Source organism: Pseudophryne corroboree, chromosome 7 (assembly GCF_028390025.1).
Source record: "Pseudophryne corroboree isolate aPseCor3 chromosome 7, aPseCor3.hap2, whole genome shotgun sequence".
In the NCBI taxonomy this organism is placed as follows: domain Eukaryota; kingdom Metazoa; phylum Chordata; class Amphibia; order Anura; family Myobatrachidae; genus Pseudophryne; species Pseudophryne corroboree.
The window spans coordinates 442,228,756-442,252,664 of record NC_086450.1 but is presented as its reverse complement, the minus strand read 5'-3'; the positions used below and the strand labels follow the sequence as shown (position 1 = coordinate 442,252,664).

General features: G+C 48.3%; 1 protein-coding gene across 1 annotated transcript; it reads left to right on the top strand.

Moving 5' to 3' along the window:
- Window positions 1-4,808: 4,808 nt before the first annotated feature.
- On the top strand, window positions 4,809-22,026 carry NDUFB10 (NADH:ubiquinone oxidoreductase subunit B10). The gene is made up of 4 exons (XM_063934927.1): window positions 4,809-5,096; window positions 6,654-6,792; window positions 7,083-7,222; window positions 21,819-22,026. The coding sequence occupies exons 1-4, from the start codon at window positions 4,958-4,960 to the stop codon at window positions 21,917-21,919; spliced, it is 519 nt and encodes a 172-aa protein (XP_063790997.1). The 5' UTR covers window positions 4,809-4,957; the 3' UTR covers window positions 21,920-22,026.
- Window positions 22,027-23,909: the final 1,883 nt, after the last annotated feature.

Genomic DNA, 23,909 nt, shown 5'->3' with positions numbered 1-23,909 from the left:
CTATACACAAGCAGTCCCACTTTAGCAGCATGCTGGAGCCACACGCTGCAAGGTACCTGCAAGAACTGAGAATTAGGGGAGGTCAATGGACAGGCCTTGCTATGAGGCAATATGAGAGGGATTTAAAGAGATGCATATGCTGGGGAAAGGGTATTGTAAAGTCTTCATGTTGACTATTATTATTATTATTATTATTATTAATTTATATGTCATCACCAAGTGTCCATAAATCTCCACACAGTGAAGAATTACAGTGAAGCACAAAAATTTCAAAATAAATGGTAGAGACAGAGACTTAGGGGGATATTCAATTATCCGCAAATTCACGCCAATTTTGCGCCCGAAAATTGCCGCGAAAACGCTCCGTTTTTCGACCTATTCAATTCCGACCGGGTTTCACGTGAAAATTCTTGCAGTGAAAAGTGCAGGTGAAAATGGGGAAATCAGCCTGTACCCCAAAAAATGCTAAACTAACATAGGAAAACAGAAGAGAAGTGTGTTAGAGATCACATTAGAGCGTTTTTGGGGACTTAAATTATGTGAAATGGCTGTTATATGCATTTTTTTTTAAAATGCAAAAAAATGATAGAAAGCTATTTTTTTGAGCAAAATAAATACTCTCATTAAATTTGGGGTACATGAAAATGGGTATAAGTATATATTTGGGTCATTTTAGGGTACTTTAAAAAAAAGTGGAAACAGACTGATTACTCCCATCTGCAAGCCTAAAAAACACCTGTCCCACTCATAAAGCACCCCAATATACCTGTCCCATACCTTGAACCCCAATTTCCATGACTTTTTACTTTTTCACCCCAAAAATGACATGTCATTATTGGACAATTAAAAATAATTAAAAACTTCAACATGCCTAATTAGTCATTAAGGGGGGTGTCCCAGGAGTTCTGTACCATATCCAAACATTTTTACCTTAAAATAGTGACTTTTCCCAACTTTTCACCTGCTTCAGAGAAGGTGAAGTGAAATTAGTGAAAAAATTATCACCGATAAATTTTCCAGGATAATTGAATAGCCTGTAATTGCGTTTCACGTGAAAAGTCAGTTTTTTCACCCGAAAACCGGACTTTTCACGTGAAAAGTCCGTTATCACCGCTAATTGAATATACCCCATAATATGGATTTAAAATCAATCTGTGAAATATTTAGACAACAAAGTGACAGGTAATACAGCATCACTCAATGGCTCAGTGCTCTAATGAGTACTAGAAAGAGAACATTAAACTAACAAGTATAATAATTAATGTTCAACAGACTAAAGGTGGATATTCCAGCCTTAATGGGTATGGACAAGAGGACAGGCCTCAAATATAGGGCCAAATCTAACCCCAATTTGCCCCTAAATTTGCCAATATTTGTGGACTCTTCTCTGATTTTGCCACAGGATTTAAAGCAATTATTTTTTTAAAGGCACAATCAGGTTTTTTTTCTGTAAAAAAAAATATATTGCTGAAAACTCTCCACTTTTGGCACATTGGGAGCTACTGCACATTGGGGGTCATTCCGAGTTGTTCGCTCGCAAGCGGATTTTAGCAGATTTGCTCATGCTAAGCCGCCGCCTACTGGGAGTGAATCTTAGCATCTTAAAATTGCGAACGATGTATTCGCAATATTGCGATTACACACCTCGTAGCAGTTTCTGAGTAGCTTCAGACTTACTCGGCATCTGCGATCAGTTCAGTGCTTGTCGTTCCTGGTTTGACGTCACAAACACACCCAGCGTTCGCCCAGACACTCCCCCGTTTCTCCGGCCACTCCTGCATTTTTTCCGGAAACGGTAGCGTTTTTTCCCACACGCCCATAAAACGGCCTGTTTCCGCCCAGTAACACCCATTTCCTGTCAATCACATTACGATCGCCAGAACGATGAAAAAGCCGTGAGTAAAAATCCTAACTGCATAGCAAATTTACTTGGCGCAGTCGCAGTGCGGACATTGCGCATGCGCATTAAGCGGAAAATCGCTGCGATGCGAAGATTTTTACCGAGCGAACAACTCGGAATGACCCCCATGGCCCATAATCTCCAGACCACGGGTTGATATAAAGAGAAGGTCTCCTGAAGCTGTGCCTTTGTATTTTCAAGGATCTGACTGTATCCCACTGCAGTGACCTCTAAGAAGTGTAAAGTAGGTCATTTATTTGAGGAAAGGAAATTCCATTATGTGAAACGTGCAAGCATATAGGATATCCCCAGTGGTAAACATTACTGGTATGTAGTCCCCATGATCAGAGGTGTAAGAGACATGGGTAGATGATGAGGGAAAGACATGGATCTCTGAGAAACAATCTGTAATTGCTTTTGGACTGTCTCTGTTAATTAAAATCAGTTGGGTGATGAATCACATCCTATATGTGCAGCAATGTTTAGAAATTGGGTTTCCGTAAGTGTTGGGCATATTTTTTCCCATATATTTTCAACCATCTGCATCATCTTTTTATTATTATTAGTAGTAGTAATAGTCAGAGCCGTAACTAGGTGTGTGCCGATGGTGCCTTGCCCACAGCGCAAATGCACTGAGGGCGCACCATCGAGCATCACACCCGCACGGCCGCAGATTAACTGTTTTAGGCGGCACTGCCTGCGCCCCACTGATGGCGGTGCCGCCTGCATCCCGCTGAAACCGCTGCCGCCCCCACCTGACTGTGTCCTGCTGCTGAAGCCGCCGCCCGCCTGTGTCCTGCTGAAGCCGCCGCCCGCGCACCTGTTTCCCGCTGAAGCTGCCGCCACCGCCCGCCCGCCTGTGTCCAGCTTAAGCCTCCGCTGCTGCTGCTGAGGACTCGGCAGCGCTGCGGCTGAGTTCTCTGCCTGTGAAGTGGACAGTCTGTCAGGAGGAGTCAGGAGCCGGCAACAGTGCTGGAAGAACGTACACATCACGTAAGTGCCTACACAGACACTACACTACAGTACACTACACTATACTACACTACACTATACTACAGTACACTACACTATATTACACTACACTATATTACACTACACTCCACTACAGTACATTACACTACACTTCACTACAGTACACTACACTACACCACAGTACACTTCACTACACTACAGTACACTACACTACAGTACACTACACCACAGTACACTTCACTACACTACACTACACTACACTACACTACACTACACTACACTCTAAGGGTGGGGGGGGGGGATCTGCCTGTCGTACTGTGTTAAAGGGGGACTCTGCCTGCCATAATGTGTAAAAGGGGGACCTATCCTTCCGTAACGTGTAAAAGGGGGACTCTGCCTGCCGTAACGTGTAAAAGGTGGACACTGTCTGCCGTAATGTGTAAAAAGAGGACGCTGTCTGCCATATTGTGTAAAAAGGGGACTCTGTCTGCCGTATTGTGTAAAAAGGGAACTCTGTCTGCCGTAATGTGTAAAAAAGGGGGACGCTGTCTGCCGTAATGTGTAAAAAGGAGACGCTGTCTGCCGTAACGTGTAAAAGGTGGACACTGTCTGCCGTAATGTGTAAAAAGGGGATGCTGTCTACCGTAATGTGTAAAAAGGGGACTCTGTCTGCCGTAATGTGTGAAAAAGGGGGACGCTGTCTGCCGTAATGTGTTAAAAGGGGACGCTGTCTGCCATAATGTGTAAAAAGGGGACACTGTCTGCCGTAATGTGTAAAAAGGGGGCGCTGTCAGTAGCGGATCTTGCCACGGGCAAGCAGGACTTTTGCCCGGGGCGCCGCCTTCCGGAGGGCGCCGGCGCCATCCGGAGGGCGCCGCACCATGGCAAGATCCGCTGCTGCTGTGGTGCCCCCCCGCTGCCGCGGCCCGCTGTCCGCTGTGAAGGGAAACTAGACGCTATGCGTCTAGTTTCCCTTCGTGGGCTGCCTGCTGTGAAGGGAAACTAGACGCTACGCGTCTAGTTTCCCTTCCTGGAGAGGACTTTCACTGTAATGATGTGCGGTGCGCGTTGACGTCATCGCGCACCGCACAGCAAAGGTCCTCTCCACGAAGGGAACTAGACGCTTAGCGTCTAGTTTACCTTCGTGGAGAGGACCTTTGCTGTGCGGTGCGCGATGACGTCATCGCGCACCGCACATCCTACAACAGTACAGGGGGCGTAACTGACCACGCCCCCTGTATGAAGCCACGCCCCCTAATGCCGCCCGGGGCGCCAGAAGCCCCGGAACCGGCCCTGGGCGCTGTCTGCCATAATGTGTAAAGAGGGGACGCTGTCTGCTGTAATGTGTAAAAAGGGGACGCTGTCTGCCGTAATATGTAAAAAGGGGCTCTACCTGGTGTAGTGGCGCTACTGTGCGGCGTAATTTGAATAATGGAGACTACTGTGCACCATTATATGAATTGGTATTGTTTCGTGGCCACACCCCTTTCCCGTAAAGCCACGCCCCTATTTTTTGCGCGCACTGCCTCTGGTTTACATTAAGTGGGGGGGCGCCGATGCCGATTCTTGCACACAGCGCTAAAATGTCTAGTTATGGCATGGTAGTAGTAGTAGTAGTAGTAATAATAATTATTATTAATAATAATAATAAAAATAATAATAATAATAATAATAATAATAATAATAATATTATTATTATTATTTGTAATTTATGATTATATATTATAATTTCCACTATAAACTGCAACCAAAGTAATACTGGAAAGGATGGATTTGGGGCTCCCCCTGCTGGCAGATCACTCTCATTACACCACCACTAAGCTACATCCTCCGCCGGAACAGAGGCGTGGAACGCAACCCACGTGATTAGATTAGCTGCCCGCGGCGCCTGTCTCCTATCACAGTGTCACGCGTCCCTTACTGGTGCGCGTCCCTTACTGGTGCGCGAGTGGGTGTCCGTGGGGGAACCCGTGAAGCAGGAATGTTTTGTGGTGTGTGTGCGCGCGTGCACATATTCGGCAGCCGCGGGGTCCTGCGCAGTGCGCCGCCATCTTCCCTGTCACCGGGGTCGGGGTGACCTAAGCGATGCCGGACAAGGATGTGTACCCGGAGCCCCCGAGCCGCACCCCGGCTCATAATAGTCAGAGCAACCCCCTGGATCCCGTCCCGATATTGATCAGCGTCTTCAACTATGTGGTGGACAGCCCGGTCACAGCCTTCCATGGTGAGTGCTGGTGCATGCTGAGACCTGTAGTTCCCCTGCTGCCCTGGGACATTAATAGGATCAGTACTGCAGCATCATAACACAATGTGTGTGTGTTTTTATATATATATATATATATATATATATATATATATATATATATATATAGTCCATACGGACCGGCACTCCCACTATCCTCTGTATACAGGCTCCGGTGCCCTCCAGGGAAAATCCACAACCAGAAAAAAGAGGCGGCACCCGGAGACTTAAAAGTGCAAAAAAGAATTGTATTTCCACAAGAGAAAACTAACGTTTCGGGGTCACAATACCCCTTTGTCAAAGTGAACAAGTTTGACAATGGGGTATTGTGACCCCGAAACGTTAGTGAAGAGAACGAAGAGAACGAATATGGCGCCAATGGCAAAAGCAGCTACCCCTTTGCACCAATGGTATTCCCTTATACCGATGTGTAATGGTGAAAAAGATAGAGTAGGTGCAATAGGGTGCGCTAAATGCGTAAAATACACACAAAGAATAAACTTGTATCTTATGTGCTCACATAAAAAGTAATACTTCCCTTAATACTACCTATATGCATATGTTCTTGAATTCGTTTCACATGTAAAAAAAGGAATAAACAGCATATAGTGTAGTATATTTGATTAGGGCAAGATTTAATACAATGAATAATATCATAAAAATAAAACATGCAAAACACACATAAAATTGCAGATCTGGATTGATAAAGGTATTTTTCTCCCAAATGGAGGGTAATAAAGGTGGAGGATTACCAGATGAGAGTATTAAATGGGCGTATCAGATGTGACCTTAGGGTAACTGGCTCCGGAACCGGGTTCCCACGTCCACGTTACAATCGTCTGGATTAGCCTTTCACCTGTTGAGGGTTTAGTCAAGACTTCACTCTCCTGCTGCTACGCGTTTCGGGAATCTCCCTTCATCAGGCACCTAATCAAATATACTATACATTTTATGACCTGTCTGGACACACACTTTTCTGATCACTCTGCTGATGGGATTAATGGTCCTGATCAGCAGAGCAATATGTCCCCAGCCTGACCTACACACAGTGCTAGACATAGCTCACTGTGTATGGGATCGGGTGATCAGGTAGACAAATATTAAACCGTACATACAATGCGACCTCCCGACCTCGGCTGTTGCAGCAGTGTTTATCACATGGATTGTATAGATGTGTACCCAGCTGTCCCAATCTGCTCCTGTGCTGCTGGGTCTGCTATATAGATCTCTTTGGATAATCCTCTCCAGTCTGTCTACTCCGACTGCCCAGCTGTAATACCAGACCCCTACTCTCTCTGGTACCCATCATTCTGGGCCAGTGTTCAGGAAGATGTGGCCTGTCAATTCACTGGGAATTGGTGACATCACTGATGCGCGATATCCGCCCCAAACGGACACTCTGCAATAGATACTTTATTTTTAATTGTCATTTTATCCTCTTTTATTCCATAAACTTTCTCCTAGTAGTTTTTTTTTTTCTTTCATTAAATGATCTCTCTGTGATCCGATTGTCACATGACTGTAAACGTATCCTTGCAGATTGGATGGAACGCCAGCGAGCAAATAGAAAGATTTACTACTATCATCAAGAGTTCCGTCGTGTTCCCGACCTGTCCCAGTGTCTAGAAGACGACCATTTGTGCCAGTTTGAAGCAGATGCGCAGTGGAGAAGGGATTTGTAAGTGTCTTGGTTAAAGGACCATCTAGTCCTCCCTTGTTACAAGTACACTGATGATGACCGTGTGCAATAATTCCTGGATCACCTGTAGATACTAATCTTACACTCTGTGTCTTGTGGCTCCTAACCTGTCACTATATATATATATATATATATATATATATATATATATGTATATATATATATGTGTGTGTGTATATGTGTATATATATATATATATATATATATATATATATATATATATATATATATATATATATAAAAAAAAAGTATATGTATTTTTTTTTTAGCCTCGTTGATAAGGAAATAATCAATATAATTCGGGATCGATTTACAGCGTGCAGAGCTAGGGAAGGACCCAGCGCTGATCAGAACTGTGCCGAGCTGAAGGAGCAGTACGCCCAGGTCTGCAAGGGGTATCAGGCCAGATGTAAGTGATCCTGTGACTTTCCTTTTTTAAATTATCCATATTCTCTAAGTTCATAAGAAAAATGATTTGCAATGACAAATGTTATTAGATTTTGATCTGCCTCCTGGTGGACATATAAGCGTACAGTAATTCTTTGTAACCTATCTAGTTGTGAGCTGGAGATTTCATCTACTAAGTATTGAGTGAGTTTGAAACTGTAGTGTTCATTCTAGCACCCTGCACCTTTCAAAACCCAATCAGATCCTCTTTCCTACGTGGGGTGTTGCGCTCTGCTTTGGTGCTTCTAGTACAGTCTGGTCTGTATCTCAGCAGTAGCACCACAGCAGAGAGTGACACCCCAGGCAGGAAAAGAGGAACTGCCTGGGTTTTGAAAGGTGCAGGGTGCTAGAATGAACACAACATGGGCTCTCACACTACTCTTCGTTTCCTAATCTTTACTGTAAGAAAGAACCTACCGATGGTGTATAATGGGTGCTTTTACACTCTGGTTTAATACTAAAGTCTCCGGTTTTTGCAACTCTAGGGTGGTTCAGTAAATAAGGTCACATGATCTCTCATTGTATACATTTATTCAAGTCTTAAATATGTGTGTAATTAGTAGTATGGCCTTGGTACAGATAATTTGTCCACAGTCGCATACTGTACTTGCCTTGGTGTACCGTTGGAACAAATGCTTAGGCATCTATCCCAGCATCGAAGAAATGTCAAATCCCAAACCTGTTTCCATGACATGATGCTATCACCGTACACCTGGACAAGCTAGCGATGAATTTCAGCTGCTAGCTAATATGCCCTTTAGATGGAATCCGTATGCTATCCGGCTGTCAGGATCCCGGCGGTTCAGAAGACCGATGTGGGAATCCCGACAGCTGGAATACCAGTGGCGAGCGCAGGGTGTTCCCTTGTGGATTCGCTGCACTCGCCACGCATCTGGCCCAGTGGCGACCTTAGGTTGCCACACTAATCTATTCTGCCTCGGGTGGTGGCGTGAACAACCACCCAAGTGGGGATTCCCGTCGGCGGTCGGGATTTCGACCACCGGTATCTGGACAGCCGGCATATTGACCGCATACCCTTTAGATGCTGAAATCTGATTACTCTACCGCACCTCAATGTGTGAGCATGTCTCCGCCAGCCCCGCCACCTTACACCTGATGTGGGGACAGTAGGACTGATATGAGGCGCGGTCTAACTGCTCTGGCCTGGAGGAAACTTAAAATGTAATAGAGACCATTACACGCGTGACAATGAACCACCCTCGTAGTAAGTGCTAAACACGCCTGCTTTCGCAGATAATAGTGTTGCTGATTTTGAATTCTGTGGGCAAAAAGGCTGTTTAGTCATTAAGCCTCTAGGACTTATCCAGCTTCATTTTTAAAATGGTTTTATTGCACTTGGAACAGTCCAGCGCTTTGTAGTCACACAATTTCTAACGAGCGTTTAAGGACTCTGTGTGACATGTAATCTGCCTCAACCTAGTCACTTTTCTGCTTCATCCACTAGGGGCCACTGGAGTGCAGATACAGTGGGGATAATAGTAGGCAGTAACTGGGAGCTGGCACTTTAAATTTATAACCATGTGACTCGCTCCTCCCCTACAATGTCCCCCCTCTAAGCCAGTCTTATTTTCTCATACGTCCTAGAGGATGCTGGGGATGACATCAAGACCATGGGCTGTAGACAGAATCCGCAGGAGACATGGGCACTCTAAAGACTTTTCATTGGGTGTGAACTAGCTCCTCCCTCTATGCCCCTCCTCCAGACCTCAGTTTTAGAAATGTGCCCAGGCTGACTGGATGCACTCTGAGGAGCTCTACTGAGTTTCTCTGAAAAGACTTATGTTAGGTTTTTTATTTTCAGGGAGATCTGCTGGCATCAGACTCCCTGCTTCGTGGGACTGAGGGGGCAGAAGCAGAACCAACTTCCTAAAGCGTTTCATGGCTCTGCTTCTGGCTGACAGGACACCATTAGCTCCTGAAGGGTACTGAACGCTAGCCGTGTCTAGATGCGTATGAGAAGAATGATCTTCAATCAGGTAAGTGATGGCTGAGGTGAAGTGCGGCTGGCGGGAGCGCAGCGCACCATTGCTGCCCACACACACAGGCACTGTAGGTAGCGGGGGCGGGCGGCGCCCTGGGCAGCAAGAAAAATACCTCAGACTGGCTAAAGGGGGGCATAAGATGCCGCTGGCACAGCCCTACCCCCGCCAGTATAAATATTATGATGTATCCTGAGTGTAAGGACGTGCCATTGAGGGGGCGGAGCTTCTTCCTCAGGCAGCCAGCACACTGCTCAGCGCCGTTTTCTCTCTCTCCTCAGGCTGCAGAGAACACGCTGGTCCTCTCCTCCACTTCTAACAAGTACAGGGTGCTTTTAAGGGGGGGCACAAAGCGATTGTGGTGCATTTAGTAGTGTAAATTACTATTTAAAAGCGCTGTTGGGCTGTGGGCATACTATGTTCACAGGCAACACTGGCGCTGGGATTGTGAACTGGCTGCTCCTATCCTCTGTCCCTCTGACAGATTTTACTGTGGGTCTGTCCCCAAAATAAGTCCCAGTGTGTCTGTGACTGTGCTGTACACGTGTGAGGCATGTCTGAGGTAGGGAGTTCCTCCCCGGAGGAAGCCATTTTAGGGACACAGAGTTGTAATGTGGTGGCGCTACCGGCACACCAAGAGCCTGCATGGGTGAAAGAGATACGCGACAGTATGCATCTGATTAACCTAAGGTTAGATAAGTCTGAATCTAAGGCTGCATGCTGGAGAAAATCTGTGGAAGATGTGATTTTTCAGGATGCTGTTTTCTCTGACGTCCTAGTGGATGCTGGGTACTCCGTAAGGACCATGGGGAATAGACGGGCTCCGCAGGAGACTGGGCACTCTTTAAAGAAAGATTAGGTACTACATCTGGTGTGCACTGGCTCCTCCCTCTATGCCCCTCCTCCAGACCTCCGTTAGAATCTGTGCCCGGCCAGAGCTGGATGCACTTAGTGGGCTCTCCTGAGTTCACTAAAAAGAAAGTAATATTTAGGTTTTTTATTTTCAGTGAGATCTGCTGGCAACAGACTCACTGCTACGAGGGACTGAGGGGAGAGAAGCAAACCTACCTGCTTGCAGCTAGCTTGTGCTTCTAAGGCTACTGGACACCATTAGCTCCAGAGGGATCGAACACAGGGCCCGACCTCGATCGTCCGTTCCCGGAGCCGCGCCGCCGTCCCCCTTGCAGAGCCAGAAGACGGAAGATACAAGAGAAAATCGGCGGCTGAAGACTCCGGTCTTCAATAAGGTAGCGCACAGCACTGCAGCTGTGCGCCATTGCTCCCACAGCACACCACACGCTCCGGTCACTGATGGGTGCTGGGGGGGGGGGGGGGGGGGGGGGGGCGCGCCCTGGGCAGCAATTAGTATACCTTAAGTGGCAAAATGCACATAATTCAGTTCTAAACTGTATATGTGCCTAATCCCCCGCCATAATTATTATTAAAAAAGCGGGAGAAGCCCGCCGCTGAAGGGGCGGGGCTATCTTCCTCAGCACAGCCAGCGCCATTTTCTCTTCACAGCTCCGCTGGAAGGACGCTCCCCAGGCTCTCCCCTGCAGTATACACTACGGAAAGGGTAAAAAAGAGAGGGGGGGGCACATAAATTTAAGCGCAAATTGTGATATAAGCAGCTATTGGGGGAAAATTCACTTTGTATTAGTGTAAATCCCTGTGTTATATAGCGCTCTGGTGTGTGCTGGCATACTCTCTCTCTGTCTCCCCAAAGGACTTTGTGGGGTCCTGTCCTCAGTCAGAGCATTCCCTGTGTGTGTGTGCGGTGTGTCGGTACGGCTGTGTCGACATGTTTGATGAGGACGCTTACGTAGAGGCGGAGCAGGAGCCGATAAGTGTGATGTCGCCCCCTGCAGGGCCGACACCAGAGTGGATAGATATGTGGAAGGTATTAACCGACAGTGTCAACTCCTTGCATAAAAGGTTCGATGACATAACAGCTTTGGGACAGCCGGCATCTCAGCCCGCGCCTGCCCAAGCGTCTCAGAGGCCATCAGGGGCTCAAAAACGCCCGCTACCTCAGATGGCAGATACAGATGTCGACACGGAGTCTGACTCCAGTGTCGACGAGGATGAGACAAATGTACAATCCACAAGGGCCATCCGATGCATGATTACGGCAATGAAAAATGTGTTGCACATTTCTGACATTAACCCGGTTACCACAAAAAAGGGTATTATGTTTGGGGAGAAAAAGCAGCCAGTGACTTTTCCCCCATCTGATGAGTTAAATGAATTGTGTGAAGAAGCGTGGTGTTCCCCAGATAAGAAGCTAGTGATTTCTAAGCGGTTACTAATGGCGTACCCTTTCCCGCCAACGGATAGGTTACGCTGGGAGACATCCCCTAGGGTGGACAAGGCGCTCACACGCTTATCAAAAAAGGTGGCACTGCCGTCTCAGGATACGGCCGCCTTAAAGGAGCCTGCAGATAGAAAGTAGGAGGCTATCCTGAAGTCTGTGTATACACACTCAGGTACTATACTGCGACCTGCTATTGCTTCAGCATGGATGTGTAGTGCTGCAGCAGCATGGTCTGATTCCCTGTCAGATAACATTGATTCTCTTGACAGGGATACTATTTTGCTAACCATAGAGCATATTAAAGACGTAGTCTTATATATGAGGGATGCACAGAGGGACATTTGCCGGCTGGCATCTAGAATTAATGCAATGTCCATTTCTGCCAGGAGAGTATTATGGACTCGGCAGTGGACAGGTGATGCTGATTCTAAAAGGCACATGGAAGTTTTGCCTTATAAGGGTGAGGAATTGTTTGGGGACGGTCTCTCGGACCTCGTGTCTACAGCAACAGCTGGGAAGTCGACCTGTTTACCTCAGGTTCCCTCACAGCCTAAGAAAGCACAGTATTATCAAGTACAGTCCTTTCGGCCCCAGAAAGGCAAGCGGGTCAGAGGCGCATCCTTTCTGCCCAGAGGCAGGGGTAGAGGGAAAAAGCTTCACCAGTCAGCCAGTTCCCAGGAACAAAAATCCTCCCCTGCTTCCACTAAGTCCACAGCATGACGCTGGGGCTCCACAGGTGGAGCCAGGTGCGGTGGGGGCCCGTCTCCGGAACTTCAGCGACCAGTGGGTTCGCTCACAGGTGGATCTCTGGGTTCTACAAGTGCTATCTCAGGGATACAAGCTGGAGTTCGAGACGTCTCCCCCTCGCCGTTACCTTAAATCAGCCTTGCCAGCTACTCCCAAGGAAAGGGAGGTAGTACTGTCGGCAATTCACAAGCTGTACCTCCAGCAGGTGATAATCAAAGTTCCCCTCCTTCAACAGGGACGGGGTTACTATTCCACAATGTTTGTGGTACCGAAACCAGACGGTTCGGTGAGACCCATTCTAAATTTGAAATCCTTGAACACTTATATAAGGAAGTTCAAGTTCAAAATGGAATCGCTATGGGCGGTTATTGCAAGCCTGGAAGAGGGGGGATTTTATGGTATCACTGGACATCAAGGATGCTTACCTACATGTCCCCATTTACCCACCTCACCTGGAGTACCTCCGATTTGTGGTACAGGACTGCCATTACCAATTCCAGACGTTGCCGTTTGGTCTGTCCACGGCACCGAGGGTATTTACCAAGGTAATGGCCGAAATGATGATACTCCTTCGAAAGAAGGGAGTTATAATTATCCCGTACTTGGACGATCTCCTTATAAAGGCGAGGTCCATGGAGCAGTTGTTGGTCGGAGTAGCACTATCTCAGGAAGTGCTACAACAGCACGGCTGGATTCTGAATATCCCAAAGTCGCAGCTGGTTCCTACGACGCGTCTGCTGTTCTTGGGTATGATTCTGGACACAGAACAGAAAAAGGTGTTTCTCCCGGAGGAGAAGGCCAAGGAGTTGTCATCTCTGGTCAGAGACCTCCTGAAACCAAAACAGGTGTCGGTGCATCACTGCACGCGAGTCCTGGGAAAGATGGTAGCTTCTTACGAAGCGATTCCCTTCGGCAGGTTCCATGCAAGGATCTTTCAGTGGGATCTGTTAGACAAGTGGTCCGGATCGCATCTCCAGATGCATCGGTTGATCACCCTGTCCCCGAGGGCCAGGGTGTCTCTGCTGTGGTGGCTGCAGAGTGCTCATCTTCTCGAGGGCCGCAGATTCGGCATTCAGGACTGGGTCCTGGTGACCACGGATGCAAGCCTCCGAGGTTGGGGGGCAGTCACTCAGGGAAGAAACTTCCAAGGACAATGGTCGAGTCAGGAGACTTCCCTACACATAAATATTCTGGAACTAAGGGCCATTTACAATGCCCTAAGTCAAGCAAAACCCCTGCTTCAAAACCAGCCGGTGCTGATTCAGTCAGACAACATCACGGCGGTCGCCCATGTAAACAGACAGGGCGGCACAAGAAGCAGGATGGCAATGGCAGAAGCCACAAAGATTCTCCGATGGGCGGAGAATCACGTGATAGCACTGTCAGCAGTGTTCATTCCGGGAGTAGACAACTGGGAAGCAGACTTCCTCAGCAGGCACGACCTCCACCCGGGAGAGTGGGGACTTCATCCAGAAGTCTTCCAGCTGATTGTAAATCGTTGGGAAAGGCCACAGGTGGACATGATGGCGTCCCGCCTCAACAAAAAGCTAAAAAGATATTGCGCCAGGTCAAGGGACCCTCAGGCGATAGCTGTGGACGCTCTAGTGACACCGTGGGTGTACCAGTCGGTTTATGTGTTCCCTCCTCTTCCTCTCATACCAAAGGTACTGAGGATAATAAGAAAGAGAGTAAGAAATATACTCATCGTTCCGGATTGGCCAAGAAGAACGTGGTACCCGGAACTACAAGAAATGATCTCAGAGGACCCTTGGCCTCTGCCGCTCCGACAGGACCTGCTACAGCAGGGGCCCTGTCTGTTCCAAGACTTACCGCGGCTGCGTTTGACGGCATGGCGGTTGAACGCCGAATCCTGATGGAAAAGGGCATTCCGGTGGAAGTCATTCCTACGCTGATAAAAGCTAGGAAGGATGTGACAGCAAAACATTATCACCGCATATGGCGAAAATATGTTGCTTGGTGTGAGGCTATGAAGGCCCCAACAGAGGAATTTCAGCTGGGTCGATTTCTGCACTTCCTACAGTCAGGAGTGACTATGGGCCTAAAATTGGGATCCATAAAGGTCCAGATTTCGGCCCTGTCTATTTTCTTTCAAAAAGAACTGGCTTCACTGCCTGAAGTTCAAACGTTTGTTAAGGGAGTGCTGCATATTCAGCCCCCTTTTGTGCCCCCAGTGGCACCTTGGGATCTCAACGTAGTGTTGGATTTTCTAAAATCACATTGGTTTGAGCCACTTCAGACCGTGGAGTTGAAGTATCTCACGTGGAAAGTGGTCATGCTTTTGGCCTTGGCTTCGGCTAGGCGTGTGTCAGAATTGGCGGCTTTGTCATGTAAAAGCCCTTATCTGATCTTCCATATGGACAGGGCAGAATTGAGGACTCGTCCCCAATTTCTCCCTAAGGTGGTATCGGCGTTTAATTTGAACCAACCTATTGTGGTGCCTGCGGCTACTCGGGACTTGGAGGATTCCAAGTTGCTGGACGTTGTCCGGGTCCTGAAAATCTATGTTTCCAGGACGGCTAGAGTCAGAAAAACTGACTCGCTGTTTATCCTGCATGCACCCAACAAGCTGGGTGCTCCTGCTTCTAAGCAGACTATTGCTCGCTGGATCTGTAGCACGATTCAACTTGCACATTCTGCGGCTGGACTGCCGCATCCTAAATCGGTAAAAGCCCATTCCACGAGGAAGGTGGGCTCTTCTTGGGCGGTTGCCCGAGGGGTCTCGGCTTTACAACTTTGTCGAGCTGCTACCTGGTCGGGATCAAACACGTTTGCAAAATTCTACAAGTTTGATACCCTGGCTGAGGAGGACCTTGAGTTTGCTCATTCGGTGCTGCAGAGTCATCCGCACTTTCCCGCCCGTTTGGGAGCTTTGGTATAATCCCCATGGTCCTTACGGAGTACCCAGCATCCACTAGGACAGGGGTGTCAAACACAAGGCCCGCGGGCCAAATCCGGCCCGCCAGACCTCGTCTGATGGCCCGCGGACTCACATTTCAAACATGGGTGGGTCCGTGGGACGCGCTTCGCTGCAGCCAATCCCTAGCCTGCCAGATTGATTGATGGCTCTGTGGCCCGGCTGCAAACTTTAAAAATAGGAGGTGGAGCCTTGCCAGTGCGGACTTGATGGCGCAGCTCTCCTCGATTTGGTGAGTTGTGCTTCGGACAGTGGATAACCTGCGGCTGGAGGAGGGTGTTGGGGTCTGAGAGCTGCCAGTGTTCCGCAGCCGGGGATCGGGGCTGGGTACTCCGTGATACCGCAGCCAGCTCCGGGTGGTGATGCTGCTTTAGCTCTGAGCTGTTACAATCAGCGGTGACAGGGGGGCTGACTGTTCCCGCGGTGGGGGCTGGTTCAGGTCCCCGAGCTTCCGGCATTACAATGAGTCTCACTGACTCATTTAATGCCGCCACCAACGCTGCGCCTGTCTGCCCACCACCAGTGCCCCGGAGCCCTGTGCAATAAGACAGTCACTGCACAGTCAGTGACTCGGGTCCCGACTCCCGGCCGGAGGGGGAGAAGGAGATGCTCTGCTTTCAGCTCCTCCACCATAGACTCAAATGCTGCATGTGCCCGACTTGTTTAACTATTCCAAGTCCCTCTCTCTATTGCTGTTCACACGGACACCTGGCTGTTACACCCCGGTCCTGATTGTCACCAGCGCCAAAAGTTCATGGGAGGGATGCATAGAGTCACTGGCAGCCATCTCCATGCACAGTGACAGCCCCTGATTGTAAGCACTACTGATGCCAGGCAGGAAAATGCAATACTATTGTTGTACAAGTGGAAAGTGCTGCTCCTCCTCTCTCTCGCTCCTCTGCCCCCCCTCTCTCTTCATGTATCCCCCTCTATGCATCTCCTTCCTCTCTGTCTCCCCCCACTCTCCGTCTCTCCTCCTTTCTCGCTCTCTGTCTGTCTCCCCCCTTTCTCTCTCCGTCTCTCCCCCCTCTCTATCCCTATCTCCTCACTATCCATTTCCCCTCTGTCTCCCCCTCTCTCTGCTCCTCTCTCCGTCTCTCCCCCCTCTGCGTCTCCCCCCTCGCGCTCTCTCTCTGCGTCTCCCCCTTTCAGAGCTAGTTATTACTTACATTATTACAAAAAAACAGTAATAATTGAATGCAGTGACATTAATTTATGATAATAAAGAGTGGACACATAGACCTACAGATACAACCGGCCCTTTGATGGGGACCAAACTGCTGATGCGGCCCCCGATGAATTTGAGTTTGACACCCCTGCACTAGGACGTCAGAGAAAATAAGAATTTACTCACCGGTAATTCTATTTCTCGTAGTCCGTAGTGGATGCTGGGAGCCCGTCCCAAGTGCGGACTTCTGCAATACTTGTATATAGTTGTTGCTTAACTATAGGGTTTTTGTTTTGAGCCATCTGTTTAATGAGGCTCAGCTATTGTTCATACTGTTAACTGGGTATAGTTATCACAAGTTGTACAGTGTGATTGGTGTGGCTGGTATTAGTCTTACCCTGGATTCCAAATCCTTTCCTAGTAATGTCAGCTCTTCCGGGCACAGTTTACCTAACTGAGGTCTGGAGGAGGGGCATAGAGGGAGGAGCCAGTGCACACCAGATGTAGTACCTAATCTTTCTTTAAAGAGTGCCCAGTCTCCTGCGGAGCCTGTCTATTCCCCATGGTCCTAACGGAGTACCCAGCATCCACTACGGACTACGAGAAATAGAATTACCGGTGAGTAAATTCTTATTATTCCTTATGCGAGCGGCCCCTCTGGGTCACATAAGAGACCATTTGCAAATGTTGTAAACACTGATACCGACACGGACTCTGATTCTTGTGTCGACGATAGTGAATCCAGAGAGACAGATCATAAATTGGCAAAAAATATACAATATATGACTGTGGCTATAAGGGACGTGTTGGAGCTTACAGAAAGCACTCCTGTACCTCAGGAGAAGGCTTATTTATGTAAGGAAAAGAAATCCAAAGTCACGTTCCCTCCTTCACACAAACTAAATGCTCTGTTTGAAGGGATGTGGGTGAATCCGGACAAAAAATTTTGTATTTCCAAAAGGATTCACATAGCTTACCCTTTCCCAGCTGAGGACAGGAAAAAATGGGAGTCACCCCCTGTGTTAGACAGTGCACTTTCCAGGTTGACAAAGAAGGTAATTCTCCCTGCTCCTGGCACGGCTTCTCTTAAAGAGCCGGCAGACCGCAAAATGGAAACGACATTGAAATCCATTTATGTTACCAATGGTACACTGATTAGGCCCACTATTGCCTGCGCTTGGGTGAGTCGCGCTATTGAAAAATGGTCAAATTGACACGATTGATAAAGATGAGATACTCCTTAAGTTAGGGAATCTCAAAGACGCTGCCGCCTACATGCTGGAAGCAATGAAGGATATTGGACTCTTGAGTTCACAAGCTGCTACCATGGCAGTATCGGCTAGGCGGGCGTTGTAGATTCGCCAGTGGAACGCGGATGCGGATTCCAAAAGAAACATGGAGGCGCTCCCATATAAAGGTGAGGCCTTATTTGGCGATGGCTTGGATGCGTTAGTCTCGGCAGCTACCGCAGGTAAGTCGAATTTTTTGCCCTCTGCGCCTGCTCCAGCAAAAAAAACCTATCACCCGCAAATGCAGTCCTTTCGGCCCAATAAATACAAAAAGGCGAGAGATTCCCCCTTATTTGCAGGTAGGGGAAGGGGAAAAAAGCCCACAGTGGCTCCAGGTTCCCAAGAGCAGAAGTCTACCCCTACTTCTGCCAAATCCTCAGCATGACGCTGGAACTCCCTTGCGGGAGGCCGCTCGGGTAGGGGCACGTCTCAAACTCTTCAGCCAGGGTTGGATTCTGTCTGGCCTGGATCCCTGGGTGTTGCAAATAGTATCCCAGGGATACAAACTGGAGTTTCAAGATGTGCCTCCATGACGATTTTTCAAATCGACCTTGCCAGTTTCTCCGCCAGAAAGAGAAGCAGTAATAGCGGCAATCCAAAAATTATGTCAAGACCAGGTCATAGTCCTGGCACCGTTGTCACAACAAGGGGAGGGCTTTTAGTCAAGCCTCTTTGTAGTTCCAAAGCTGGACGGCTCGGTCAGACCGATCCTAAATCTAAAAGATCTGAATTGCTACCTGAGAAGGTTCAAGTTCAAGATGGAATCACTTCGGGCGGTGATTGCCAGTCTGGAGGAGGGGGACTACGTGGTGTCAGTGGACATAAAGGATGCTTACCTGCATGTTCCCATTTATCCTCCTCACCAGGCTTATCTGAGATTCGCTGTTCAGGATTGCCATTACCAATTCCAGACGTTGCCTTTCGGTCTCTCCACGGCGCCGAGTGTATTCACCAAGGTGTTGGCGGAGATGATGGTCCTCCTTCGTCAGAAAGGAGTCCATATAATTCCTTATCTGGACGATCTCCTGATGAAGGCGAGATCAAGGGAACAAAACATATCTCACTCTCTGTCAATACTCCCAACAACACGGGTGGATCATAAATTACCCAAAGTCACAGTTGGAACCGACGACAAGGTTGTCTTTCCTCGGGATGATTCTGGACACGGAAGTTCAGAGGGTATTTCTTCCACTGGAAAAGGCTCTGGAAATCCAGAAAATGGCAAAACAAATATTGAAACCATCAAGTGTGTCGATCCATCAGTGCATTCGGGTTGTTGGGGAAGATGGTGGCGGCCTACGAGGTCATACAGTTTGGCAGGTTCCATGCAACAGTATTCCAGTGGGACCTGTTGGACAAGTGGTTGGGGTTACACCTACACATGCACAGAAAGATAATCCTGTTGTCAAGAACCAGGATTTCGCTCCTGTGGTGGTTGCACAGCTCTCACCTGCTAGAGGGACGCAGGTTCGAGATTCAGGACTGGGTCCTGGTAACCACGGATGCAAGTCTCCGAGGCTGTGGAGCAGTCTCTCAAGGAGAAAACTTCCAGGGACGTTGGTCACATCAGGAAGCCTGCCTTCACATAAACATTCTGGAGCTAAGAGCCATTTACAACGGCCTTCAACAAGCGGTACATCTTATTCAAGACCGTCCCGTACAGATCCAGGCGGACAATGCAATAGCAGTCGCATACATAAACAGGCAGGGCGGAACGAAAAGCAGAGCAGCAATGGCAGAGGCGACAAAAATCCTCCGCTGGTCAGAAAAACATCTACAAGCTCTGTCGGCAATATTCATTCCGGGAGTAGACAACTGGGAAGCAGACTTCCTCAGCAGACACGATCTCCATCCAGGAGAGTGGGGCCTCCACCAAGAAGTCCTCAAACAGACATGATGGCGACTCGTCTCAACAAGAAGCTTCAGAGATACTGTTCCAGGTCGAGAGACCCTCAAGCAGTAGCAGTGGATGCACTGGTGACCCAGTGGGTTTTTACGTTGGTGTATGTCTTCCCTCCACTTCCGCTGATCCCAAAAGTACTCAGGATCATAAGAAAAACAAGTGTTCGAGCAATCTTCATTGGCCCAGACTGACCAAGGAGGGCTTGGTACCCAGATCTTCAACAGTTGCTCATAGAAGATCCTCGGCCTCTTCCTCCTCGAGAGGACCTGCTGCAGCAGGGGCCGTGCGTGTACCAAGACTTACCGCGGCTACGTTTGACGGCATGGTTGTTGAGCGCCGTATCCTAGCCAGGAAGGGTATTCCCAAGGAAGTCATCCCCACCCTTATTCAGGCCAGAAAGGGGGTAACGTCGAAACATTACCACCGTATTTGGAGAAAATATGTGTCTTGGTGTGAAAGCTCCTACGGAAGAGTTTCACTCAGGACGTTTTCTCCATTTTTTGCAGGATGGTGTGGAGGCGGGCCTCCGATTGGGATCAATCAAGGTCCAGATTTCGGCCTTGTCAGTGTTCTTCCAAAAACAATTGGCCTCTCTACCAGAGGTTCAGACCTTCGTGAAAGGGGTTCTGCACATCCAGCCTCCATTCGTGCCTCCATGGGACCTTAACGTGGTGTTGCCGTTTCTTCAATCAGATTGGTTTGAGCCTCTACAAGAGATAGAGTTGAAGTTTCTCACTTGGAAAGTGGTGATGCTTTTGGTTTTGGCATCCGCAAGGCGGTGTCTGAATTGGTGGCCTTGTCTCACAAGAGCCCTTACCTGATCTTCCATGAAGATAGGGCAGACTTGAGGACTCGTCAACATTTTCTTCCGAAGGTGGTTTCATCTTTCCACGTAAACCAACCTATTGTAGTGCCAGTAGTTACTGACACATTCACTGATTCAAAATCTTTAGATGTTGTTAGAGCTTTGAAAATTTATGTTACTAGAACGGCTCATATAGGGAAAACAGAGGCTATGTTTGTCCTGTATGCTCACAACAAAATTGGATGTCCTGCTTCCAAGCAGATTATTGCACGTTGGATTAGGAATACGATTCAGCAAGCTCATAGTACGGCTGGATTGCCGTTACCGACGTCGGTAAAGGCTCACTCCACTAGGAAGGTGGACTCATCCTGGGCGGCTGCCCGGGGGGGTCTCTGCATTACAACTTTGCCGAGCAGCTACTTGGTCAGGGTCAAACACATTTGCGAAGTTCTACAAGTTTGACACCTTAGCCGATGAAGACCTAAAGTTTGGTCAATCGGTGCTGCAGGGTCATCCGCACTCTCCCGCACGTACTGGAGCTTTGGTATAGATCCAATGGTCTAGATGTCATCCCCAGCATCCTCTAGGACGTATGAAAAAATAGGATTTGATACCTACCGGTAAATCCTTTTCTCCTAGTCCGTAGAGGATGCTGGGTGCCCGTCCCAGTGCGTATTTTACCTGCAGGTTATACACAAGTTGTGTTATCCTAGTTTCAGCATGTTGCTGCAATTGGTTCATGCCTGTTGGCGTGTGTTATGTTGAATGCCATGTGTGCGGCATGGTTGAGGGTGTGAGTTGGTAGATATCTCACCACTAGTTAAATAATTATTTTCCTCGAAATGCCAGTCTCCCTGGGCACAGTTCCTACAACTGAGGTCTGGAGGAGGGGCATAGAGGGAGCAGCCAATTCACACCCAATGAAAAGTCTTTAGGGTGCCCATGTCTCCTGCAGATCCCATCTATACCCCATGGTCTTGATGTCATCCCCAGCATCCTCTACAGACTAGGAGAAAAGGATTTACCGGTAGGTATCAAAATCCTATTTTAGTGACCGTTGTGACTACCATGGCAACCACAGTTACATGACATAACGAGGAGAGGCTATGGCATGCACTTCTGCACTGTGTCTCCTCTGTGCACTATACAATTCCCCCTCCCTCTGCCATTGCCTGACAGCTGTGTGATTGTGTGACGGGCAGCCATATTTTGTGATCACCAGAGAGATTAGACAAGTGATAATGATTTGTATGAGGGTGGCTAAGAAAAATGATTAAATGGGATGCAGGTTACTTAATATTTAAATAGAAATATGTTTATCTGCTGCATTTAAGAAATGAGAAAAGTACATGCCCCCCTGCTGCACTCATATATAAACGCTCCTATCCCTTTCTCAGATCAGGACCTCGGATATTTTGGCACCGCTAGGAAATGCCTCATGAAGCAGAAGGAAAGGCTGATGCAGGAGAGGAAAGCTGCCGCTCAGGCACAGGACTAAATGGACGGAGTATTCCCAGCCCTTATACATTCTCATGTTACGTCTCTTGTGTGTCAGGATGGAACACTTAGAACTTAACAGTGTAATAAAAATTATCTGTGTATCAATATTGTGTGTTTTATAGAGACGGCACGTAGCGAGCGTAGCAGGGCTACTGCAGTGGACTGATCATCAGACATAGAGACAGCACGTAGCGAGCGTTGCACGGCTGCTGCAGTGGACTGACCATCAGAGATATAGAGACGGCACGTAGCAGGGCTGCTGCAGTGGACTGACCATCAGACATAGAGACGGCACGTAGCGAGCGTAGCAGGGCTGCTGCAGTGGACTGACCATCAGACATATAGAGACGGCACGTAGCGAGCGTAGCAGGGCTGCTGCGGTGGACTGATCACCGTTTTGTGGGCACACTATGGGATGGTGTGGGTGACAGGTGGCTTAGCGCACACAGGGAGATGGTCCGTATTATGGGTGCACTATGCGATGTGCGGGTGATAGTGGCTGCCTGGACAGACACCTGTCCGCTCACAAAGGTCACCATACACTTATGGAGAAACTGCACCCAACATAGGACTGGTCAAGTATTGATGGTGTGGCCAATGGTGGCATCTAAGAACGCACCAATTGATATTACGGCATGCACAGCGCTGACAGTGGGCATTTCAGACGGGCGACCGCCAATAGGCACAGCTGTGGGCGCTTCTGAAATGTGTATATAGCCGGCCTGGATTCTTTGTATAAAACCATCTCTAATAATCCACAACTTTGATGACAAAAGACATTGGACCAAGGGGCAGATTCAATAATTACGGCGCGGCTGCAGCTCCTGGGTAAGATCCTGGGGTAAGTTACCAGAGCTATGGAATTACCCCATGCGGTAAGCCCGCGGCTAATGCCTTAGCTCATAGATCCTGGGGTAAGTGATCAGCCCCGATGGGTGCACTAAACGCGGATTTATCTTCCCAGCTCCTGGGGCTGCGAGGAAAAATCAAGCATTATGGGGGGCTAATTCAGGTTGGATCGCAGTGTGCAATCCAACTGGAATTTTTGCTGAAAAGATGGGGTGGCGCAGAAAATGCGATTGCCTCTGCCTGTCAATCATGCGGAGGGGGCAACGCTCTGTTTCAAGGGAGGAGATGGAGCGTTGCGTGGGCGGGGCCGGTCGAACTATGGGTGGTGTGGCACAAACGGGGGCGTGTTCACACGCAGCTGCCGCGATCAGTAAGATGGCTCCGGGTCTCCTGCAGGCGCAGCTAAGCTAAGGAGGCATCAATAGTTTTACGATGAAGCAGAAATTGCGAGGCCATCGTGCATTCTCTGTACATGCATTCTCGGCTGAAATCCCGCACATCCGGCAATCTGACCATATTACATTCAACCGCACGTCTCTGTGCAGCTCCGGGATACGGTCGTTAGGTCGACAGTCATTAGGTTGACCACTGAAGGTTGATATGCATTAGGTCGACATGGTCAATAGGTAGACATGTACTAGGTCAAAAGGTCGACATGAGTTTTTCACATTTTTTAAAAAATTTTATTTTATTTTTTCATACTTCACTATCCACGTGGACTATGATTGGAACAGTAACCTCGCCCGAAGCATGGTGAGTGAAGTGAACCATGCAAGGGTTCATGGTGCACTAATTGGGGTTCCCCGTCACTTTACGAAGAAAACAACGCCAAAAACAGTCAAAAAAACCCACGTCGACCTTTTGACCTAGTACATGTCGATCTATTTTCCCTGTTGACTTTCCATGGTTGACCCAATGACTGTCGATCCAAGTTGTATCTATCCAACGACCCATACCCGCTGCCCCCACATACTGATAACATAGTAATCATTCCCTTTCTTATACTTATCCGTTCCCTTGGGGCTGTTTGGAGCAAGTTGTGTCCTGGAAATAGTTTTCTAACTTTGTTTCCATTGGATCAGGACAGATCAAGGCAGGAATGAGGTGGCACAACCAGAGGGGCAAGTCTAGCACTGCCT

Coding starts and splice junctions, on each gene's coding strand:
- NDUFB10 (XM_063934927.1), top strand. CDS start 4,958: ATGCCGGACAAGGATGTGTACCCGGAGCCCCCGAGCCGCACCCCGGCT. Junction 6,793..7,082: donor GCGCAGTGGAGAAGGGATTT/GTAAGTGTCTTG, acceptor TTTTTTTTTTAG/CCTCGTTGATAAGGAAATAA. Junction 7,223..21,818: donor CAAGGGGTATCAGGCCAGAT/GTAAGTGATCCT, acceptor TCCCTTTCTCAG/ATCAGGACCTCGGATATTTT.